Source organism: Balaenoptera borealis, assembly GCF_965194805.1.
Source record: "Balaenoptera borealis genome assembly, chromosome: 7".
Taxonomy (NCBI): Eukaryota; Metazoa; Chordata; class Mammalia; order Artiodactyla; family Balaenopteridae; genus Balaenoptera; species Balaenoptera borealis.
In genome coordinates, this window is record NC_138864.1 from 107,728,866 (window position 1) to 107,751,034 (window position 22,169).

Sequence of the window (22,169 nt, forward strand, 5' to 3'; positions counted from 1 at the left end):
ATCCCGTGTGCTGTGCGGTGCGGCCAAAAAAAAGCATCCTTTGAGAGAAGGAGAATGTCACCAGCAGCCCCCAGCAGAGGGAACATCACTGCCTAAGCCAGACAACAGCTTCATGAGCTGTATTTGAACAGCAGGGCAGTGTCTGGCTCATGTTCTCTCCTTCACTGAGGTGGGTTGTGGACTAATTGGTGATTTGGCCCAGGAGTTTCCTGATGGTGTGAGCAGCTGTGAGCTTATTAATCATCCTCACATGTCACAGACATCTGCCAGGAACCTTCAAAGTATGAGTGGTTGTAAGAATTTCTTTGTTTCTGAATGGTTTCCCAAGCTGGGTATTTCAGAGGCACTGGATACCAGATGCAGACTGATGTCTAGAGAATTTGTGGTATAGAATAACCAAATAGCACATATGTTGCTTCCAGGAAGTAAGTAGGTTTTGAATGAGGTGTTGTATATTGGGCTCCAAGAAGTAAGATTATATAGATATGTGGAAGAAATCAGACCCCCTTTTACACCTTGACATTTGTGCTTCTTGATATGTGTGCCAAGGGTGCTGCCATCTTGGCCAGCACATGTCCCAAGATATGGTGGAACCAGCATGAAGCTCCATGCCCAAAGGATCACTTTGTAATGTTGCCATGTCTGTTTTAGGCCCTTTTAGATAATGAAGATGAGGAAATGCAATACAATGAAGGTCAAGAACGGAGCAGTAATAACTTCAACTATAGAGCCTATCATTCCCTGGAAAGCTGTAAGTATTTCAGAGCAGGTTGGGATTAAGGTCATTGGCCTTTTGGGTTTTGTAACCCCTTTCCTTACTTCCAGGAGGTATTAGTCCCTAACACAATACCCCTACAATGAGGGGTTAAAATGTGTACACTTCAATTCTTTTCTTTTTTTTTTTTTTAATTTTAGAATTTTATTTATCTTTTTATACAGCAGGTTCTTATTAGTTATCCATTTTTCAATTCTTTTCTAATTCTTTGTTTATCTCCCACCAACACCTAAGAGCATAGTGAAACCCAAACTGAACATTTTCTCCCATGTGCATTGTTCTTTTCTTAAGCAACCCCTCAAAGAAAACCATGAAATAATTGCAATCATTTCCAGTCCTTGTAATTCAACCTTCTTATACCCCACCAGAATCCCTGTATTTTATTCACTCAGATTAAAGTGTTTCTTATCCCAGGCAAATAGACAAGTGATTATTTCCAAGGTTAACCAAATATTTCCACTCATTTATCATGACTACTTATAACGTATATTTATTCCATAATGTGTTTTGGTGCTGTGTTTAGTTAGAAATCACTTATATAGATTACTGACTTTCAAGGTAAGCCAACCCTTCAAATGAGAAATTTAGAGCAGAATAATTTTATATGATATTGGAATTTGAGGAACCAAGAAGGTCTGGAATGGAACTGAATCACATAGCATACGGTTTTCTTAGGTCCCTCAATGTCTTCTTCCTTAGTCTGGAAACTCTCTACTAACTCAGGAACACACCCCAAATCTAAATTGGTATTCTCCTTCCTATAGCTGAATATATGTTGTTCTTTATATCCAAAGATAGAGTTCTTGGCATGCTTTTCATGAGGCATATATTTTGACTTATTTTTCTTCTAGATGAGGTTTTTTTCAAAGCTTGACCAAATATTTCTCCTTCTTTCCCAGGATTGTCAGTAGCTTTGTTTAATGTGTACACTTCCAGCCGCACTGCCCCTTGATCCCTCTTGTGACCAATGACATACAGCTGCAAAACACCTGGATAAAGTTAGGAGTTCAGTCCAGGGCCATGGACGAAAGCAGAGCTAAGGGCCCACACAGGGATCAAACCCATGTCGTTAGCCTCATTAACATGGGGCACTCCCTAGCTGAGCTAACCAGTGGCAAATGTCACCCCAGATTCTGGAAACTCCATCCCCTCACCTGCCTGCTGCAGGAGCCTCTCTTTCCCATCCACTCACTTTTGTTCTCTGGCTTTAGGTATCATTGTCATCTGGCTTACAGCCATCTATCGTTCCCTGCAAGGCCTTTTGCTGTGGGTTGGTGTACCATCTCCCTTCTGACTTGTTCATATTCAGTTCTTTTTAGAAACAGCTTTTAAGAGCTCATATTCCACAATCACTTGGGCCTTCTTAGGTCTCTAAAGGGAATTTCATGTTTGTCTCTGCCAGGGTTTCTAGTTTCAGATCCTTTGTGTGTATTGTTGTGGTTGCTGTTATTGTTGTTAGTTTTGTGGATAAGTTTTCCCCTGATGTTGGCAGTGTGAATTTGCACCCCTCATCTGGACACAGCTTGGTGTTTTAACTTTTCCTGGGTGACTCTCTTTCCTCTCATGACGCAGGGCAGGCATCTGACGTTCTAGGGTCAGTGGGTAGAGTTTCCAGGCCCTTTGCATGGCCATAATTACCAATTCCCAGCTCTCAAGTTCCAGCTCCTTGCCCCAGGCCGGGTCCATTGCCCTCTGCTCCTATTCCTGGTTGCTGTAAACTCTCGGTGCCTAAGGTAGATATCTGGTCCTGGGGCTTCATCTTCTGCCCTTTACTGTGTTAGCTTGTTCCCTCTTCATTTCTGGCACCCACAATTTTTCCTTTTTTTGGCTTTTAAATTTGGCTGTGACTCATTTTCATTGTATTTTATCTGGATTGCCTATATATTTGGGAGGTAGTTTCTTGCTTCTGCTCAATCTGCCGTAATGGTTGCAAGTCTGATAAATCCTTTAAGCTTGATTTTATTCTATATTGATTACACATTTTCATTCTTGGTAAAGCTCCTTCTTTCAATTTTAAGGTCTAAACAGAAATTTGTTTATTTCCTTATTTCAACCCTCAAAAGGTTTGAACAGCTAAGATGGATGAACTCCATTTAAATCAAACTTTTTTTTTTTTACTGAAAGCAAGTGGAAGCATTTGTAGCCATGATTTATACAGCTCTTCACGTGCCCTCTCAAAGCCTTTGAAGAATCATTTCCAAAGTGGGGTGCTTGTATGGCAGGGTGTAAGCAAGATGGCCCACTGGGATGGAGAAATAAACTATTGCAACTTCTATTTATATTTCTACATATATTTGTATTTATTATTATTTTTAAAATAAATTTATTTTTTTATTTTTGGCTGCATTGGGACTTTGTTGCTGTGCGTGGGCTTTCTCTAGTTGCGGTGAGAGGGGGTTACACTTTGTTGCGGTGCGTGGGCTTCTCATTGCGGTGGCTTCTCTTGCTGTGGAGCACGGGCTCTAGGCGCATGGGCTTCAGTAGTTGCAGCACGTGGGCTCAGCAGTTGTAGCTTGCGGGCTCTAGAGCGCAGGCTCAGTAGTTGTGGCACATGGGCTTAGTTGCTCCACAGCATGTGGGATCTTCCCGGACCAGGGCTCGAACCTGTGTCCCCTGCATTGGCAGGCGGATTCTTAACCACTGCGCCACCATGGAAGTCCTGTATTTATTGTTAATGCAACAATTTTTTTAAACATCTTTATTGGAGTATAATTGCTTTACAATTGTGTATTAGTTTCTGCTTTATAACAAAGTGAATCAGTTATACATATACATATATCCCCATATCTCTTCCCTCTTGCGTCTCCCTCCCTCCCCTCTAGGTGGTCACAAAGCACCGAGCTGATCTCCCTGTGCTATGCGGCTGCTTCCCACTAGCTGTCTATTTTACATTTGGTAGTGTATATATGTCCATGCCACTCTCTCACTTTGTCCCAGCTTACCCTTCCCCCTCCCCGTGTCCTCAAGTCCATTCTCTAGTAGGTCTGCATCTTTATTCCTGTCTCGCCCCTGGGTTCTTCATGACCTTTTTTTTTTTTTTTTTTAGATTCCATTTATATGTGTTAGCATACGGTATTTGTTTTTCTCTTTCTGACTTACTTCGCTCTGTATGACAGACTTTAGGTCCATCCACCTCACTACAAATAACTCGATTTCATTTCTTTTTATGGCTGACTAATATTCCATTGTATATATGTGCCACATCTTCTTTATCCATTCATCTGTTGATAGACACTTAGGTTGCTTCCATGTCCTGGCTATTGTAAATAGAGCTGCAGTGAACATTGTGGTACATGACTCTTTTTGAATTATGGTTTTCTCAGGATATATGCCCAGCAGTGGGATTGCTGGGTCGTATGGTAGTTCTATTTTTAGTTTTTTAAGGAACCTCCATACTGTTCTCCATAGTGGCTGTATCAATTTACATTCCCACCAACAGTGCAAGAGAGTCCCCTTTTCTCCACACCCTCTCCAGCATTTATTGTTTCTAGATTTTTTGACGATGGCCATTCTGACTGGTGTGAGGTGATACCTCATTGTAGTTTTGATTTGCATTTCTCTAATGATTAATGATGTTGAGCATTCTTTCATGTGTTTGTTGGCAATCTGTATATCTTCTTTGCAGAAATGTCTGTTTAGGTCTTCTGCCCATTTTGGGATTGGGTTGTTTGTTTTTTTGATATTGAGCAATGCAACAATTTTTGTTTCTATTTTTTGTTTTATAATGTACATAATATACTTGTGTGTTATTATATATATTCAGGGTGCATGCTGAATTTTTTTTTTAACTGATGGAAAAAATGATGAAAAAGTTTGGAGAGCAGTGCTTTTAAGAACCTTGACTAAATGGGACCCTTGCTGATTATTGAGCCTAGTATAGTGCAAAGGGCCACACTGTTGGAGCAGTACCTGCACAAGTCTCTCTACTCTAGTTTAATGGACTATAATTTTGTGGACAAATAAAATGTGTTTTTCTCTAGAAAACTGTAGAAATGGATTCTTAAGCAGTTGCTTAAGAATAAGCATTCCATGCCGGTAATATTGACAACCCCCAGGTTAGGGGACTGTAAAAAATCATTAAGATCAACAAGATAACGTTCACATATACCCACCCAGAGCTGAACAAATTTTTAAAATGCCCGTGTGTTTACTTTTTCACTGTTCAGATTTACCATGAGATAGACAGCATTGCCAGAGATTTTCCTGACTTGGCGAGCAGGGTGAAGATTGGGCATTTATTTGAAAACCGGTCAATGTATGTACTGAAGGTGAGGCCCCATGCACTTTGAAGGGCCCAACTGGACTCACGCTCCTGGTTCCTTGTGTCCAGGATTCAGCCCTCACACCTCTGAAAGAGGCAGCTTTTTAGGACCTCCTTGACTTTAGGGAGGAGGGTGAGGTGAGGATACATCTACCCGGGTTCGAATTTGGTCTGACAGAGGGTCCCCTGCTTCTGCCTAATGTGGGAGGAGTTAGTAGGAGCACATCCCATTCCAAGTTTTGGCTGAAAGGCAGAATCAGGAAGAGGTGGGAGGCGGTTAGTGTTCCAGAAAGCTCTCAGATTGGCCACAGTCTTTTCCCTCCATTCCCATCTTCTGTAAATATGAAGACAAATTGGGATGGACCTAAAAATTCTATTTTGCTTTTTAGGGGTCCTTATTGGAAAAGCAATCTAGGAAGCTGATTTTAGGGTTGATGTAGTTTTAAGCCCAGTCTATGATCCTTGGCTGCATAAAGCCTAATTTCCAGATATTTCTAACAGATTTCAGGTCTATATTGGCAAAAGAAGTAGAGAATTTATGGCAGTGACATAAATTACATAAATAATCCAGCCAAATGAATAAAAAGGAATTTGGAGATACAAACCATGGAACAAGTGATGGTGCCTAGAATTTGTCAAACGCTTGAATCCATACGGGCCCTGAGGAGCCCAGGTTTATAGCAATGGTGAAATTACCAGTGGGAGAAGACCTGCCATTGAGCTTGTTGCCGTAAAATAATCTATATAAATTTAGATTATTTGCCAACTGATGGAGACCCTTACTTCATTAGCACCAAGCTCTGACCCAAGGGGGCCCCACACTAAAAAGCAGCAGCCAGAATTCATTTCATACTGTTTACAAAGAGCTATAGTGAACCCTCCATTCCTCATTTTAAAACTGATTTCGTTTATTGCCTCAAGTAGAACAGGCTGGTTCATGCACTTTTGTGTCTCTCTCTGTTGGGCTGCCATTTGAGGTCTTTCAAGAGGCGTAATAGTATCTCTAATCACACGGGCATTATAATTCACAATAGCAATTGTTTCCCCTTCCTATTTGCTTCCAACCTTGGAGTGGCTCAAGCTGCCTGGAGCTGCAGTGCTGCAACTGGGCCCTGCCAGCCAGCAAATTAAGCTCCCTAGTCACGAAGAAGCCCGATAAAGGGATGGTGCCCTCAGACATTTGGTCTCTGAATGATCTTAAATGGATTAAATGAATAGGGGCTAGCTGGGAAGAGGAGAGGAGAGGTGAGCGGAGACGCAGGCGGGCAGGAGGGTCATTTTCTGGACTCTTTTTCCTCCCACAGTTCAGCACTGGAGAAGGCAGGCAGCAGCTGACCATTTGGCTGAATTCAGGTATCCATTCCCGGGAGTGGATCTCACAGGCCACGGTGATCTGGACTGTAAAGAAAGACATGTTGCCTTGTATTAGCCCAGAATTCTGGTGGGCCCAGGTTGTCCTGCAGCGTCCCACACAGCTAGACCCTGGAGATGAGATAGGAAGGCACTATGCACAGACATGATAGGCTGGGGGGTGCCTTTTCTGATTGGATAAGCAAAAGATCAGAGCCCCATAGTCAGGCCACTGTGGCTAAATGACAAAGTGCATTCATAGCAGCAAGCAAGCTAATGAGCTGCAGAGGTGGCCCTAAAACACTGACCCATAGTCAGTCCCGCAGGAAGGGAGAAGGGCCTTCTCAGTAGCAAAGCTCAGGTAAGCTTTACCTTTAGTCCCTTTCAGGCCCCCCAGACCCTCAGGGACATCATGCTATCTCCATGTCCCTCTGGAAAGTCTACTTTAAGCCAGCACCAGTGGAGGAGGGGTGGTGCAAGTGGAGGATCCATCTTCCCTACCCCTAGCACGGGGAGGGGGGCTGCTCAGATTCCTAATAACTATTATGATGGGCAGCTCTCCCCTCCCCTGTTCCCGCCCCCTGGAAGGAATGAATAAACAAGGCAGCCCAGGACTCAGTGAGGTTGATGTCATCAGGCAACCATGTTTCCCCAGGTTTTGAAGTGCTCTGTGGGCTTTGCAGAGCGCTGCACCTATGAGGGTGGCAGGGAGGCTGCAGAGGGTGGATGCTGTTCTAGGAGTTGGGCATCTGGGGAAGATACACGGACTTAGACCTAGCAACCCAGCCTGCAGGGCACAGCTGACAAGCTCGTTGTCTCTGCTTAGACTGTATCTGACTATGGGAAGGATCCAGCCATCACCTCCATCTTGGAGAAAATGGACATTTTCTTGTTGACTGTGGCCAATCCTGATGGATATGTATACACACAAACTCAAGTGAGTAATACTGACAGAATAGGCTGGGTTTGGAGTTAAGACTTTTTTGTTGAATTCCTTGCTTTGCAACTAAATAGTTGTATGACCTTAGAGAAAACTTCCACAAAATGTGCACATTAGGAGCTTCCTTGGGGTCTCATTTTCCAGTCATTCTCTGAGCTGAGAGTCACCAGGGAATATTTTTTTCTTAGAGAGGATAGTCTAATGAACTCCCTATTATGGATCTTGAACAATTATCAACACTTTACCAATCTTCTTTTCATTTCTTTCCCTCCCACACATTTTTCCTGATGTATTTTAAAGCAAATCCCAGACATAAGGTTACTTCATTCAAAACTTCTTTAGTATTCATCTCTAGCTGATGATAATTAAAACAACAAACAATATACCACTATCAACTGTAAAAAATTAATGGAAGTTCTTTAATATCATCTGATATCCCTAATTATCTTTAAACTGTCTTTTGAGACAGTTTGTTGAAATCAGAGTCCAAAAAAGGTCTGTACCTGCATTTGGTTGTTACGGCTCTGCAGGCTTTTTTATTCTACAGTGGTACCCACCCCCACCCCCCCACATATCTTTTAAAATGTCATTCATTGTTGGAGAAACCAAGTAAATTGTCCTGTAGAATGTGTCACATTCTGAATTTGCCTGATGGCTTCTTTGTTCTATGCCATTTAATTTATTCCCTCATCTCCTGTATTTCCTATTCACTTGTGGTCAGATCTAGATGCTTGATTGGAGTCAGGTTAATTTTTTAGGCAAGGATAGAATAGTTGCCGTGCACTTCCTATCACATCAGTGATCACTGAGGCCCATAATGTCCATTTGTCCCACTTTTACCGAAGCCCGAAGTTATTCAGTGGACTCAGATGGTGTCAGCCTGGGTCCCATTAGGGCATTTTGGCGAGGTCCTTTTCTCTGGGCCAGAAGGGCTAAGCCTCCTCTCTCTGGGGCATGAGAGGAGACTCCGCAGTTAGTGAGGGCTGAAGCCCCGATGATCCTCCAGATCTCTGGAGTTGCCTCCAGAGCTGCAGGCAGCTTGTCCCATCTACGGTGCCATCACCGTCATAGGCCCCCAAAGAAAACCTTCACCTCTCCTGTGCCCTGACCCATCTCTGAAGGTTGTTCCTTCCTTGGTGAATTTTTCCGAACCGATTATGGAGGAAGACACGGTCTCTAAATCCTGGAAGCTCCTGCGTTGGTACCGATCCAAATAGAAATTGGAATGTTAGTTTTGCAGGTAGGTGGGGGAGACAGTTTTTAAATCCTGCTACCCCTGGGTAGCCTGGTCCACAGGCCTCTGAGCTGGCAGTGAGGGAGCTGGTTTCCAGGCTAGCTCCATTGCTGGTTCATTGAGAAACTTGGATAAGTAAGTCCCTTATTCTCTCTATGTATCATTTTACTATTATTATTATTATTATTTGTAATTTTGAAAGGGAATGGCTGAACAATTCCTGTCCTCCTGAGAGAATGCTAATATTTTAAAAACGATTCTACCTTAGATATATAAATTCATGGGCCTGCTTTGTAGCCTGGCCATCCCGGCTTCTGGGCAATACCGGATGGGTGGAAGGGCTGTTGGTGGCAACTCAGAAGAGAGCAGTTAGCACCGTTACCCCAACAGGCAAGATCACATTGTGAGGATTAAACTACAGCAGTTTACCCTTAGGTGTGTAAATAAGAACCTCAGCCCTTTGATGTCATGTAAAGAGAATGAGAATTAGGAGTCCTGGGTTCTGAGTTCCAGTTATTTAAAAATCATCCCCACAATAGTGCCAACTATGTGCCAGGTACCTTCCCATGTATTATTTATTCTTCTGACCTAGAGAGTGAGTTTTCTTATCTGAAATGAAACAATTGAAGCTCAGAGACCATCTCAAGAGCATATGGTTGATAAGAATTAGGATCTAAACTCACTTTTGAATTTCAAAGCCTGAGAGTTCTCTTTCACTATTCAGCTGTACTGATGTTTTGTTTTTAATGTAATGTTTTAATGTAATATTTTAATGTAATGGTTTTAATTCTCTTACTTGCATAGAAATACCACAAAAACCATTGGGGGAAAAATAATGTGACTGTGGGAAAGGAGCTGATACAAATGTGGGAATTGAGGGCATCAAAGTTAAGTCACAACAGGGATGGTTTCACACATACACCAGATACCTTAGAGGCCTATATTGTGAGGTAATACAGAAGGCAATAATTCTAAATACCTGTCAAATAATCAAGAGATTTTAGCCACAACAATAGATTATTTTTGGCAGCACTTGGCCATTAAGATCTGAACCAAGAGAATGAGTTGACACCAGAATAAATGGAGTCATTTTCATTATTAATTGGTATTCATATTAATTATCTAGAATACTTATTAATTGACAACTCACTGTCAAGTATGATATTAATTATTTATGACAACTGTTGGTGATACAATACAAGGTCAGCTCTCTCCATTTAGAGGAGTCCTACCAGTTTTCCTGCTCAGGTGTGGCAGATCCAGCACCCCACTGCCACACCCTCCCCGCAATTTACACACACTATGGACCAGATTCTCAGGGAGAAGCTAGCAATGGCCTGCCCATACCTTCTCCCCCTCCTCTGGGTAGAGTATCCTGCATCTCTGTTTCCTTAGCCTATGGGTTAATGTTTCTGCTTGGGCCACCCCCCACAGGAGAGGGAGCCAGTGACAACCCTTGCTCCGAAGTATACCATGGAGCCCACGCCAGTTCAGAAGTGGAGGTGAAACTGGTGATAGATTTCATTCAAGAACGTGGGAATTTCAAATGCTTCATCGACCTGCACAGCTACTCACAGCTGCTGACGTATCCATGTGGGTACATGGTCAAAAAGGCCCCGGATGCTGATGAGCTGGTAAGCGGGGCTGCATCCAGCCCTGGGCATGCTTTTCCCCTGGGTGCTGCAAAGTCCAGGAGCAGGGCTTATTTCAAGAAGCCCCAGTGTTCTCTCTCTGTTCTTTGCAGTGTGCCATGAGGCCTACTGGGAATAGGAAGAAGATGATGCCTCTTATTTCTGTGTTTGCTGTGAGTTCCAAGAACCACACCCAACCCTGTCTTTCCTTCTCACTTGTTTTTCTGACCAAAATGTATTGCAGACCCACTGCTTGCCAAGAACTGTGGGTAGCATTGTGGTGGGCAGGGGGGAGGTGCTCCTCACTTGATGTAAGGTAGAGTTTAAGTAGGATGTAGGCCACAGCCTAGGGGTGCTCTGTGTCACATGCAATGACTCACCCAGGATGTGAGCAGGCACTTAGGGTGAACTGACTGGAGTAGGGCTGGCACCCGCAGAGTGACTGCAGGCCTCTCTCTCCACGCTGGTCTGCTTGAGTGTGCCCCTCTGCCCGGGGCCACAGCTAGCTCACACGCCTCTCAGCAGATGCAGCCCCACCCAGGGCTGGCCAGGTGTGGGCTAGATTCTGCTCTCAAGGAGGTGCTCTGTGTAGGGCACATCCATATATGGTGTCCCTGTCTCCACCTCCACTCTGGGAACACCCAACTCTTAGAAGGTTTTCTCTTGAACATACTTGCCCTTCCCTCATGTTCATGAACATGACATTCCCTTCCCTCAGGATACGTGAAGATGGTGGTGCCTTTATTAGATTTTTAATGTGCTGGTGAGCAGCCTTCCAGATCTGTGAAGAGCTTGAATACAGCTCCTCCAATTTGAGTTTATAATATACATGCTTCAGAATGATTATCTGGTCTTCTTCCACCTCTCTCCTTACCCCCTGCCCCAAACTGGAAGTAAAGAACTGAGGATAAGAGGAGTTGGAGGAACCATACCATTTCCCTCACTTCATAGTCAGGCCTTTGCTCTGGTTGGATGGGAAAGAAGGAGACCAGGAGGGAACATTGGGGGTGGGGTCGGGAATTTTTCAAACCACTGCAGTACAGAACAGCTGAGGAATGTCTGACTTCGGGATCCATTCTTTCTCACTCTGATGATTTCCCCACTCCTAGGATGAGGTGGCAAGGTGTGTAGCCAAAGCTCTGGCTTCCCTGTCAGGCACTGAGTACCAAGTGTGTCCTACCTGCACCACTGTCTGTAAGTACTCACTGAGTTTATTGGTTATAAGGAAATGCTTTGAGAGGACACTTGAAATGGAGCGGGAGAAGAGCTGCAAGTCAGCCTTCCTACGTTGTAGTCTTTTTTTTTGTTGCTAATGATAGGCTGAATTTATGTCAAGTCTGTGTGATGGTAGCTGTTGCGTGCGGCCATCTTCATCAAACTGAGGTGGTGGTACGGCGGGTAGAGGGGACCCCCTCACCTTCCTGTCCAAAATGAACACGTGTTGAGCATAACAGGCTTAGGTTAGGGGTTCCCCCCGACAATCATTAGCATTGAGCTGAAAAAACAAAAACAAAAACAAAAACTCTACCAAGACTTCAGACCTGAAGATGGTCTTGAGGCCCATCACCTACAACTCAACTCCAATTTGAGGAAATACCCTTGTTTTGGTTTCTCACTGACGTGTTTCATCTGAGCATTTCACTCTATTCCTGCTGAGATCCTTCCAGTTCCCTTATTCTGTGAGTCTGATCTTTAAATTTTTAGATCAAATTGAAGGATATGATTATTCTGCAAGGCCCTAGCTATAAATGGGAAACAGAAACAAAAAATGTGGGGAGCAAAGCTCCTTTTAAGCAAGTGCGCTTCTTTTCCCCTCCTGTGCCTCTTCTGTAAATAGTTTTCCAATAGTTGGTCCACCTCAAAGCCCCTGCAAACTTGTTGATAATTCTTTCCTTTTCCATACTGTAACTTGCTCTCCTGTCCTACCTACTTAGCCCTCAACTAGCTGTTCCCCTCAGTCTTCCTCTTCTGCGAAGATTCTCCAACCCACCTCTTGGGTCCTCCTCTGTACTCTGATCTCAGCACTCTTGTCTGTGTTTCACATGCCCCCAAGCTGCATAAAGCACTCAGCATGATGCTGGTGGTTGTGTTGCTAATTGCAGCAACAATCCAGTAATTACTCATGGTTTATTATTACTAGTGTTGTTGAATGGGAGCTCCTCAGAGAACAAACACATCAGGAGAGGTTCTCCACCCTCTAATTAGTCAGAACTGAGTCCTACACCAGAGAGAGCTAAAGGAACTTGGCAGGAGCCTTCTGAGGAGGTCCTCTCAAAAGATCTTTGCGGGTCACCAGGGTCCTGGCTTTTGGGTCAGATGCCAGTTTAAAGAATGGCCTTTTCTTCCCATGTCAAAAACATTCTTCTCCCCAGCATAAGCTGTGCCAAAATTAAGAGATACTCATCAGATTCCTCCAGCAGAAGAGGAGAAAGGGTCTCCTGAGCATTGTCCAGGATACATAATATTTCCTACCTCTTTCAAGAGCCCATCTTCCGTAATTTTTATAGGCTTTGTCTGCCCTCCTTTCTTCCCCAAAATGAAACCAATTTTTATATAAAAACACTCTAACTCCCTGGGTTATGGTATGTGTTATATAAGTAGTTGACATTTGTCCCTTCAAGTGCTGAACTTTTCCTTAGATTAATCATTTTAGATGAAAATAATTCTAAAATGGGTTTTCACACTTTCCTGCCTTCTTTTTTTTTTTTTTTTCCTGCCTTCTTAAACAGAGTATGTAGAAGAGACTTAAGCTCCTTTCTTCATGACTGAGTGGCCTTCTGAATGTCAGTTGTTGTATCTTGAAGCCCTTCTGTGCTGTACTGGACTGTTCAATCCTTTTGCTGAACAGCGCAGCCTGTTTTTCTTCTTTAACTCTTGTGTCTGCTTTTTAGAGTTTTCATGTCTCCTTCCTCAGGCCACCTTCCTCTAGCAACCCTTTCCCCTCCTCTTCACTGATTCTGATCTACTAAGGGCTTGGAAACAAGTTCATTGGGCTCGTTTAGCTCATGGATAGATTGTGAGTATTAAGGATGTTCATGACAGCATTGTTTATAGTCACAAAAGACTGGTAAGCAACTAAATGTTCATCAGTAGAGTGCTGGATAAAAACACATTTGGTGCATTACCGCAATGAAACACTATGCAGCCCTTAAATGAGTGAGGTGGATCTGTATGTGCTAATAGGGAATAATCTTCAAATGTTAATTGAAAAATACAGTGTACAGAACAGTGTTATTAGTATGTTCCCATATGTGTTTTTTCTTTTTTTATAAATTTATTTATTTACTTATTTATTTATGGCTGCATTTGGGTCTTCGTTGCTGTGCATGGGCTTTCTCTAGTTGCGGCGAGAGGGGGCTACTCTTTGTTGCAGTGCGTGGGCTTCTCATTGCGGTGGCTTCTCTTGTTGCGGAGCACGGGCTCTATGCACGCGGACTTAGTAGTTGTGGTGCAGGGACTTAGTTGCTCCATGGCATGTAGGATCTTCCCGGACCAGGGCTCGAACCCATGTCCCCTGCATTGGCAGGCGGATTCTTAACCACTGTGCCACCAGGGAAGTCCCCCATATGTGCTTTTTTAAAAAAAAAGAGTAGGTAGACTTAGCAGGGACCCAAGTAAAGTGAAGTTCATGAACCTGATCACTTTGCTCAGCAGAGGTCTTCTTGGCCCCTTCCTGAATTTAAAATCTGTTCTGAAATACTTGAGCTTGCCATGTAAATAACTTCTAGAAACTTCTGGTGCCATTGCCTGTTTTTTTATTCAGCATTTTTCTCAGTATAGAGAAAGGCTGTGGGAATTACATAAGAATTTCAGAGAGTATAGGAGAGCCTGTTCCACAACCTCTGGGAGCATGTAATTGCAGCAGAAGCAGCATCTCTAGAAAATCACAAATAGTATCATGAGAAACAACCCTTAGGAACAGTGGAAAAACAAAGGGACCCATATTTTCATTTAACAGACATATATATTATATAATAAATGGACCCCAAGTCGGTTGAAGAAAGCATGGGCTTTGTCATCAGATGGATTGGGTTTAAATTCCAGCCTTGCCATTTTCCATCTATATTTTCTTAGATAAATTATTCATTCTGAACCTGGATTTTCTCATCTGAAAAACAAGGACAGTATTACCTATCTCACTGGCTTCTTAAAGATTAAATGAGATCATAAATGTAAACTTTACGGTATGATGACTGGCTCATGGTAGATGTTCAACAAATGATAGCTGCTATTACATTGTTATTTTATTATTCAGTATCATCTACACTTTGCACTTTTAACCAGTTTCTTCTCTGGTAGAGTTTGACTGGAAGAAGCAGGAAAACAGGCCTCTTGCCTTTCGGCAAAGGGAAGTCCCAAGGGCTGTGCTTCTTTCTGTGTATCAGTTATCTCTTGAGATGTAAAAAACTATCCTAAAATTTAACAGCTTAAAACAATAAACATTAATTTTCTTACACAGTTTCTGTGGGTCAGGAACTCAGGAGCTTCTTATCTGGGTGGCTCTGGCTCAGGGACTCTCAGGATGTTGCACTTAAGGTGTCTTCCAGGGCTACAGTCATCTAGAGGCTTGATGGGGCTGGAGGATCTTCTTCTCAGATGGCTCACTCAGATGCCTGGCAAGTGAGGGCTAATTACTGGCAGTGAGTTCTTCACCACATAGACCTCTTTATAGGGCTGCTTGAGTGTCCTTACAACATGACAGCTGGCTCCCCAGAGCCAGTGATCCAAGAGAGAGCAAGGCAGAAGCCATGATATTTATCACCTAGCTTTGAAGGGCACGCACTTTCATTTCTGCAGTCTCCTGAAAAACAGGTCAAGTTGGCCCTGTCCAGTGTAGGAGGGCACAACACAAGGATGTGAATACCAGGAGACAAGGATCATCGTGGCTATCTTGGAGGCTGCCTGCCACACTCTCTAAAGATTTGCTTCCAGTGACCTGAAGGAGTCTACACAGTGAGTTGGTGACAAGATGGAAATGAGGATTTAAAATCTCTTGGATTGAGACTAGTGAAGACCCTCATGGTGCAGGACAGTCTGAGACATAGGGATCAGGCCAGTGTTTATGTGCTGTAGGCCTGATGACTTTTAGAAATAACTGTAGATCCCTAAGGAACCACAGGTGGGCAGAGCTCCAGGCCCCTTCCCATCTAATCCTGAAAGGAACTAGGCTTCAAAGGTGTTTTCTCTTTTGACTTAACAGATCCAGCTAGTGGCAGCAGTGTTGACTGGGCATATGATAATGGCATCAAGTATGCATTCACTTTTGAGTTGAGAGATATTGGGCACTATGGCTTCTTCCTGCCAGCCAACCAGATCATCCCCACTACAGAGGAGACCTGGCTGGGGCTGAAGACCATCATGGAGCATGTGTGGGACAACCTCTCCTAGAAGAGAGCCCGCTCTGTCTACATTTATTTATCCACATGTACACACACACACTGAGGCCAGTATTAAAGGGAGCTTATTCCTTCACATGTGAGTCAGAGCCCTCTGGCTTTGTAGAGAACACAGGTCAGCCCCTCTCCAGCCCCCTTCCTTGAAGTTTGTGCATTCTGGTGGTGTGCTTAGAGAAGCACTTCTGCCACCCTGCTGTATTTTGGTCCTGCTGTTTCACTGAGCCCTTTGTATGCCTTTCCTTCCACATAGCTGGGTGGGCAGGCCACACTTGGGATCAACCCTTCCTGGGTGGCCTGTCTCTACCTCATTTTTAGAATAAAAGGATATGTGAAATGGTTCTGTAGCCTCATCCAATCTAGCCACGCCCATGACCTTGCTCTGGTGGGGGCCCCAAGGGAAGTGCTGTGGGAGCTAATGTTTGTCTTTTAGATTGGTCTCGAAGATGACGCATAATTTCCTTCAATACATCTCACCTTTCTTGAACATATTTTTCTTTGAAAAATAAATCCCGAAGGGTCATGAGTATAGGTCATCCCCCTTTTCTGTTTTTGTTTATTTATTCTTAGTCTGAATACAAAGTAGAGGATCACTTCTCATCACTGGGCCAAAAATTCCCAGATACTACAGTTCTGATCACATTCTTCTCTTTATTATTCAGTGTAACTGGGATCCCAGAAGGGGATCTGTGTCTTTATAGGTACTGCTCACTCAGAAACCCTGGATGAAGTGGTGATCTAATAGCAGGATTGCTAAATTATCCCTATCTGTCCTAATGGGCTCCCCTCTACTTTGCCTTTTGAACTTAGTTCAAAGATCTTTCTCTCACCCTACTGGTCCTAAATCACTCCTCCAGCCTGGGTAATCTCCCTGCCCCGGCACACTACAATTTGTTCTCTGGTGTACCTTGTGTTTTCTTCTCCTGGTTTTTGTTTTTGGTCTTTAAAGTTGCCTTTTTCTATTTTGCATCCTGGACCATGAGTACCAAGGTGGAGCAAGGATTCATCAGTCAGGCTCCTCTTGCTACATTCCTCCTTAGCATGTACCATCTGCCTTTTTTCTTTATTCTTTTTTTTTTTTTAATTTGCCTTTTTCAAACATGTCTGTAAATCTTATCCTTCTGCCTAGGATTTGTGCAGCATCTGGTGTGTGCTCATAAGCCAATAAATATTCAATATGAGTCTCCTGATCATCCTCTATTCTTCGCCTTCACCTGAATGGAACCAAGCCATGGTTTTGAATATGCAGCTCTTTATAATGTCAAAAGTCAGTTTTAATCCCTGTCTACATCACATGACATGTAGGAAGGCCTTCTCCATCAGGCCGAGGGGCCTCCAGGGTAATGTTACCTTGGTGATTTCGCTCTGGTCCTGGGTCTAGTTCTTAGTTTTTCAGCTCAGAGGCTTGATATTCTCTGTATCCATATTGATTAGACTTGGGGATGCTGACTCACGCCTACAGGGCTCAGATGAGGCAGATGATAAAATCAGAATACGAATTTATTAACTTACATCATGGCATGTAACTGTTTAGTGGATTGGATCCTCACGTCGGCCTGAACAGTACATTCTCTCCCTGTAGGCAAAGATACATGGGAAGCCAAATTATAATCAGTAGGTTGTTTAGTGAGCAGGGCGTCAGGGCAAGGAAAGTTAATTACAGTCTATGATTAGAATTTTTAATGGTATCCAGCTCTAATAGCATGATACATCCAATTCTATAACCAGAACACACCTGCCAGCCAGCTGGTCGCTTGTGCTGGCTAGTCAGGGCTGCCTCAGACCAGACAATGCCTCAGTAGACCTGACAATGCTTGCCTCTGTGTCTCGCCTGTAACCTGGCTCTATTTGTGGAACCCCCCTGCCCACCCCCAAGATTGAGATTGTCCTTTAGATTCCTTAAGAGAAAGATTTATTAGCAAGGCATTAAAAAGCCATAAAAGAATATCTGTGACTATAATAAAATTAAGAGCTATTAATTAAAAGACACCATGAAGAGAGAAAAGTTGCAAACTAGGAGAAGATAGTCACAACATTCATAATACACTCAACAGATGAAGGAGATGCAAAGAACTCCTACACATCAGTAAGAAAAGAACAAATAATCTGATAGAAAAATGGACAAAAGATATGAGCAAGCATTTCACTTAAGAGGTAACAAGTATTTTGATAAAAACAGGAAGAGATGATTACTGATGGAAGATGTACAAATCAAGACCAAAATGAAATGCCATTTTAAACTCATTCAATTTACATAAGTCAAAAAGTTGGAGAGGGTGAAGCTGGGGCGAAGTGAGAGTAGCATCGACATACATACACTACCGAATGTAAAATAGTTGGCTGGTGGGAAGCAGCAGCAAAGCACGGGGAGATCGGCTAGGTGTTTTGCAATGACCTAGAGGGGTGGGATAGGGAGGGTGGGAGGGAGGCTCAAGAGGGAGGGGATATGGGGACATGTGTATGTATATGGCTGATTCACTTTGTTGTGCAACAGAAACTAACACAGTATTGTGAAGTAATTATACTCCAATAAAGATCTATTAAAAAAAAAAGTTGGAGAGGAGGTAGATAATAGGATCTTTTATACATTATTGGTCGGTGTGTGACTTAGTAAAATCACTTTGGAAAATAGTTGGGCATTATCTTCTAAAGTTCATACTTTATGATCCACCTATTCCACCCCAGGCATAAACCCAAGAAATTCTTGTAGTATTCAACAGGAGACATAAATGAGAATGTTCACAGCAACACTGTTCATAATAGCAAAAACCTAAAAACAACTTAAAAGTCCACCAGTGGGAGAATGGGTGAATAAGTATGGTATTTTCACATACTGAAATATTATACTACAGTCAAAACAAAATTTAGTGTGATTTCCTTTCTAGAAAGTTCCAAATAACTGGGAAAATACATATATATATATATATATAATTTATATATACACATACACTTATAAGGAAGGCATAAAATTTGATAAAACTGTGTAAAAAAGGGAAGCAATAGTGAAATAAGTCAGACAGAGAAAGACAAATACTGTATGTTATCACTTATATGTGGAATCTGAAAAATAAAACAAACTAGTGAATATAACAAAAAAGAACAGACTCACAGATATAGAAAACAAACCAGTGGTTAACAGTGGGGAGAGGGAAGAGGGAAGAGGGAAGAGGGAAGGGACAAGATAGGGGTAGGGGATTAAGAGGTACAAACTACTATGTATAAAATAAATGAGCTACGAGGATATATTGTGCAACACAGGGAATATAGCCAATATTTTATAATAAATATAAATGGAGTATAATCTTTAAAAATTATGAATCACTTTGTTGTACACCTAAAACATATAATATTGTAAATCAGCTATAACTCAGTAAAAAGGGTTGAGGGAAGGGAAGCAAGGTATAGTAGGCATGCTCAGACCCCTTTTTCCAGTCAAGTGCACTCATCCGCAGCTGCTAGGAGTGTTGCCTATCCACAGCTCAAGGCCCCATCCTTCTCTGGAGAATTGTCCTTAGCCAAATGGGGCCTGCCTTACCTAGGAAGCCATGCACCTGCTTTCTCTTTATCACCTCCCCACACGTCAGCCAATGACTGCCTGACTCGGGGTACAAACAGCTAGTCTTTTACTTCACGGTAGATTGAATGCTGTGGTTCAGTGTATGCTTGACAGCTCTGAATCCAGCCTCCAGCAGATTCCATATCCTTGCTTAGCTTTTTTTCCCCCTGTCCCTCCCTGCTTCCCAAACTCCCCTTCTCCTGAGAACTCCCTCAGTAAATCACCTAAGCAAGAATCCCATCTCAGGCTCTACTTCTAGGGAAATGAAGAACCTGGGATTCTGAATGATGATTACCTTAGATGGGGAGAGACTCAGAGGTGAGATAAGGGTCAAGGCCCTATGGTGAAATGAAGGACCTTAGCTTTTGTTTTAGGTTATGTTTCTTTTTTTTTTTCAGGGAAAAAACCTAATTCAACAGCTAAATAAATAACCAAAGAAGTCGTGCCATTAACCAAGGATTATACTTAATCTATTTCTATGGACCTGAAATCCAATTTTTAAAAATGTTAACAAAGATATAGATATTTTTTAAAAAAGGTTTTACTATTCAACATGCATGTATTGAGAGTCTAATGTCTGCCAGGGACAGTTTTAGATGCTGGCAATGCAATGACAAACAAGGAGACAAAATCCTTTCTTGCATGGAATTTCATTGTATTTGGAGACACAGGAAGTTCTCAAGTAAACAATTAAATAAAAATTTTAATTTGGGTAATGAGAGCTGCTATAAATAAAAGAAAACTGGCTGCTGTCAGGAGAGTGATGGGTGGTGGTGGGGCCTCTAGATTGGAAATGTTAGAGAAGATGGCATCTGGCTTGTATTATAAAAGTCTTCTTACCTCTCTTTTTTGCATTCTTTTTATACTCCCCAAAACCATGTGGAAAATGTGGGCTAAATGTTATTATCCCCATTTTACAGGTGGAAAATCTCAAGAGCAATAGGTTTCTTGCCCAAGACAAATAATATCTTCTGTCCTCTAAGTGAAGACCCCACTGAAAAAGAGAAGATCTAAGTCATAAACATTCATGGACACAACTTAAATTTCTGAAACACACTTCAGTTGGAAAGGCTCTTGTACCTCATCAAACCAGTCTCCATGGAATTTTCCACTATTAAGGACACTAAATAGGATGGAAAAGGGATAATCCATTGATAATGGAATAAAGTATTTTAGATTCTCTTTTTCGAAGTACTGGGGAGGGGGCATGCTGAGCCATTTCCAGGTCTTACACCCAGTCCTGTTGGGGACAAAAAGAAGACCTTCTGTGAAGTAACTGGTAGGGTGAGGGATACTGTCCATGGCTGTAGATGGGATTAGCTGTCATCCATGTGCTGCCTACTTGAAACCAGAGCCACTCATTGAACTGCAGCCACCTGGGGACTGAAAGGCAGACCACATCCACTTCTGTCTGAGTTACACGTGGTGAGGGGCAGCCAAATAGCCCAACTCAGCCATGTGACCTTGGGCCATGATATAACCTCTGGGAGCCCTAGTTTCCTTATCTTTAAGATGAGAATAGTGACTATACTTACAACAGCTTATCAAGAGAATTCAGTAAGCTAATGTATTAAAGTCCTCAGCACCTTACCTGGAAGTAGAAGTACTCAGTATGTGTTAGCTTGAATTATTATTCTCACCAAGTGGTGAAAATTCATTTATGAATCAGGACATTGGCATTTTCCCTTATTAGAAGCCTTATTTTATTTTATTTTGGCCGTGCTGCATAGCATGTGGGATCTTAGTTCCCTAACCAGGGATCAAACCCTCGCCCCCTGCATTGCACGCGCAGAGTCTTAGCCACTGGACCGCCAGGGAAGTCCCATAGAAGCCTTGTTTTCTTTAGACTTATCTTGAGACTTAAAGATCTCAACAGTTCACAGAAAAGCACTAGTTGGATGTTGTCATTTTGAGTATCATTTGGGTTTTGAAATATTGGGGTTCTTTGGGAGCTTTCCTATGTTAAACAAATATTGATGCCCTTTTACTGGATTAATCAAAGGAACCTGGCCTGAAACCTTCACAGGTCCAGCTTCCAAGCACAACTGTGTCAAGTGTATAGGGTCACCATTGATTTCTACAGGTGCTGGGAAGGCCCTGCCTGCTATAAGTCTATTTTGGGTGAAGTTGAGGGTATGTTCCAGTTTTGGAAGGTCCTATGTAGATTGCACTTCTTTTATGTCACTATCTTAAGAACAGCTATGAAGAATCTTAAAAAAAATTTTTTTTATATCTTTATTGGAGTGTAATCGCTTTACAATGTTGTGTTAGTCTGTGCTGTACAACAAAGTGAATCAGCTATAAGTATATATATATATATTGCCATATCCCCTCCCTCTTGAGCCTCCCTCCCACCGTCCCTATCCCGCCCCTCTAGGTTGTCACAAAGCATCAAGCTGATCTCCTTGTGCTATGCAGCAGCTTCCCACTATCTATTTTACATTTGGTAGTGTATATATGTCAATGCTACTACTCTCTCACTTTGTCCCAGCTTCCCCTTCCCCCCCCCACGAGTCCTCAAGTCCGTTTTCTACGTCTGCATCTTTATTCCTGCCCTGCCACTAGGTTCATTGGTACCATTTTTAGATTCCATGTATGTGTGTTAGCATATGGTATTTGTTTTTCTCTTTCTGACTTACTTCACTCTGTATGACAGACTCTAAGTCCATCTACCTCATCACAAATAACTCAATTTCATTCCTTTTTATGGCTGAGTAATATTCCATTGTATATATGTGCCACATCTTCTTTATCCATTCATCTGTCGATGGACATTTAGGTTGCTTCCATGTCCTGTCTATTGTAAGTAGTGCCGCAATGAACATTGTGGTACATGTATCTTTATGAATTATGGTTTTCTCAGAGTATGTGCCCAGTAGTGGGATTGCTGGGTCATATGGTAGTTCTATTTTTAGTTTTTTAAGGAACCTCCATACTGTTCTCCCTAGTGGCTATATCAATTTACATTCCCACCAACAGTGCAAGAGGGTTCCCTTTTCTCCACACCCCCTCCAGCATTTTTTTTTTGT

At 42.6% G+C, this 22,169-nt stretch overlaps 1 protein-coding gene across 1 annotated transcript in view; it reads left to right on the forward strand.

The window, feature by feature from the left end:
* CPA4 (carboxypeptidase A4) overlaps positions 1-21,463 on the forward strand; it is a 35,836-nt gene extending 14,373 nt beyond the window's left edge. The window contains 10 exon segments of the mRNA XM_082399269.1: positions 652-747; positions 749-751; positions 4,942-5,043; positions 6,341-6,436; positions 7,213-7,323; positions 8,476-8,566; positions 9,995-10,194; positions 10,305-10,364; positions 11,301-11,385; positions 15,392-21,463. Of these exon segments, the coding sequence (XP_082255395.1) occupies positions 652-747; positions 749-751; positions 4,942-5,043; positions 6,341-6,436; positions 7,213-7,323; positions 8,476-8,566; positions 9,995-10,194; positions 10,305-10,364; positions 11,301-11,385; positions 15,392-15,579 (1,032 nt within the window). The 3' untranslated portion in view covers positions 15,580-21,463.
* The last annotated feature ends 706 nt before the right edge of the window (positions 21,464-22,169 follow it).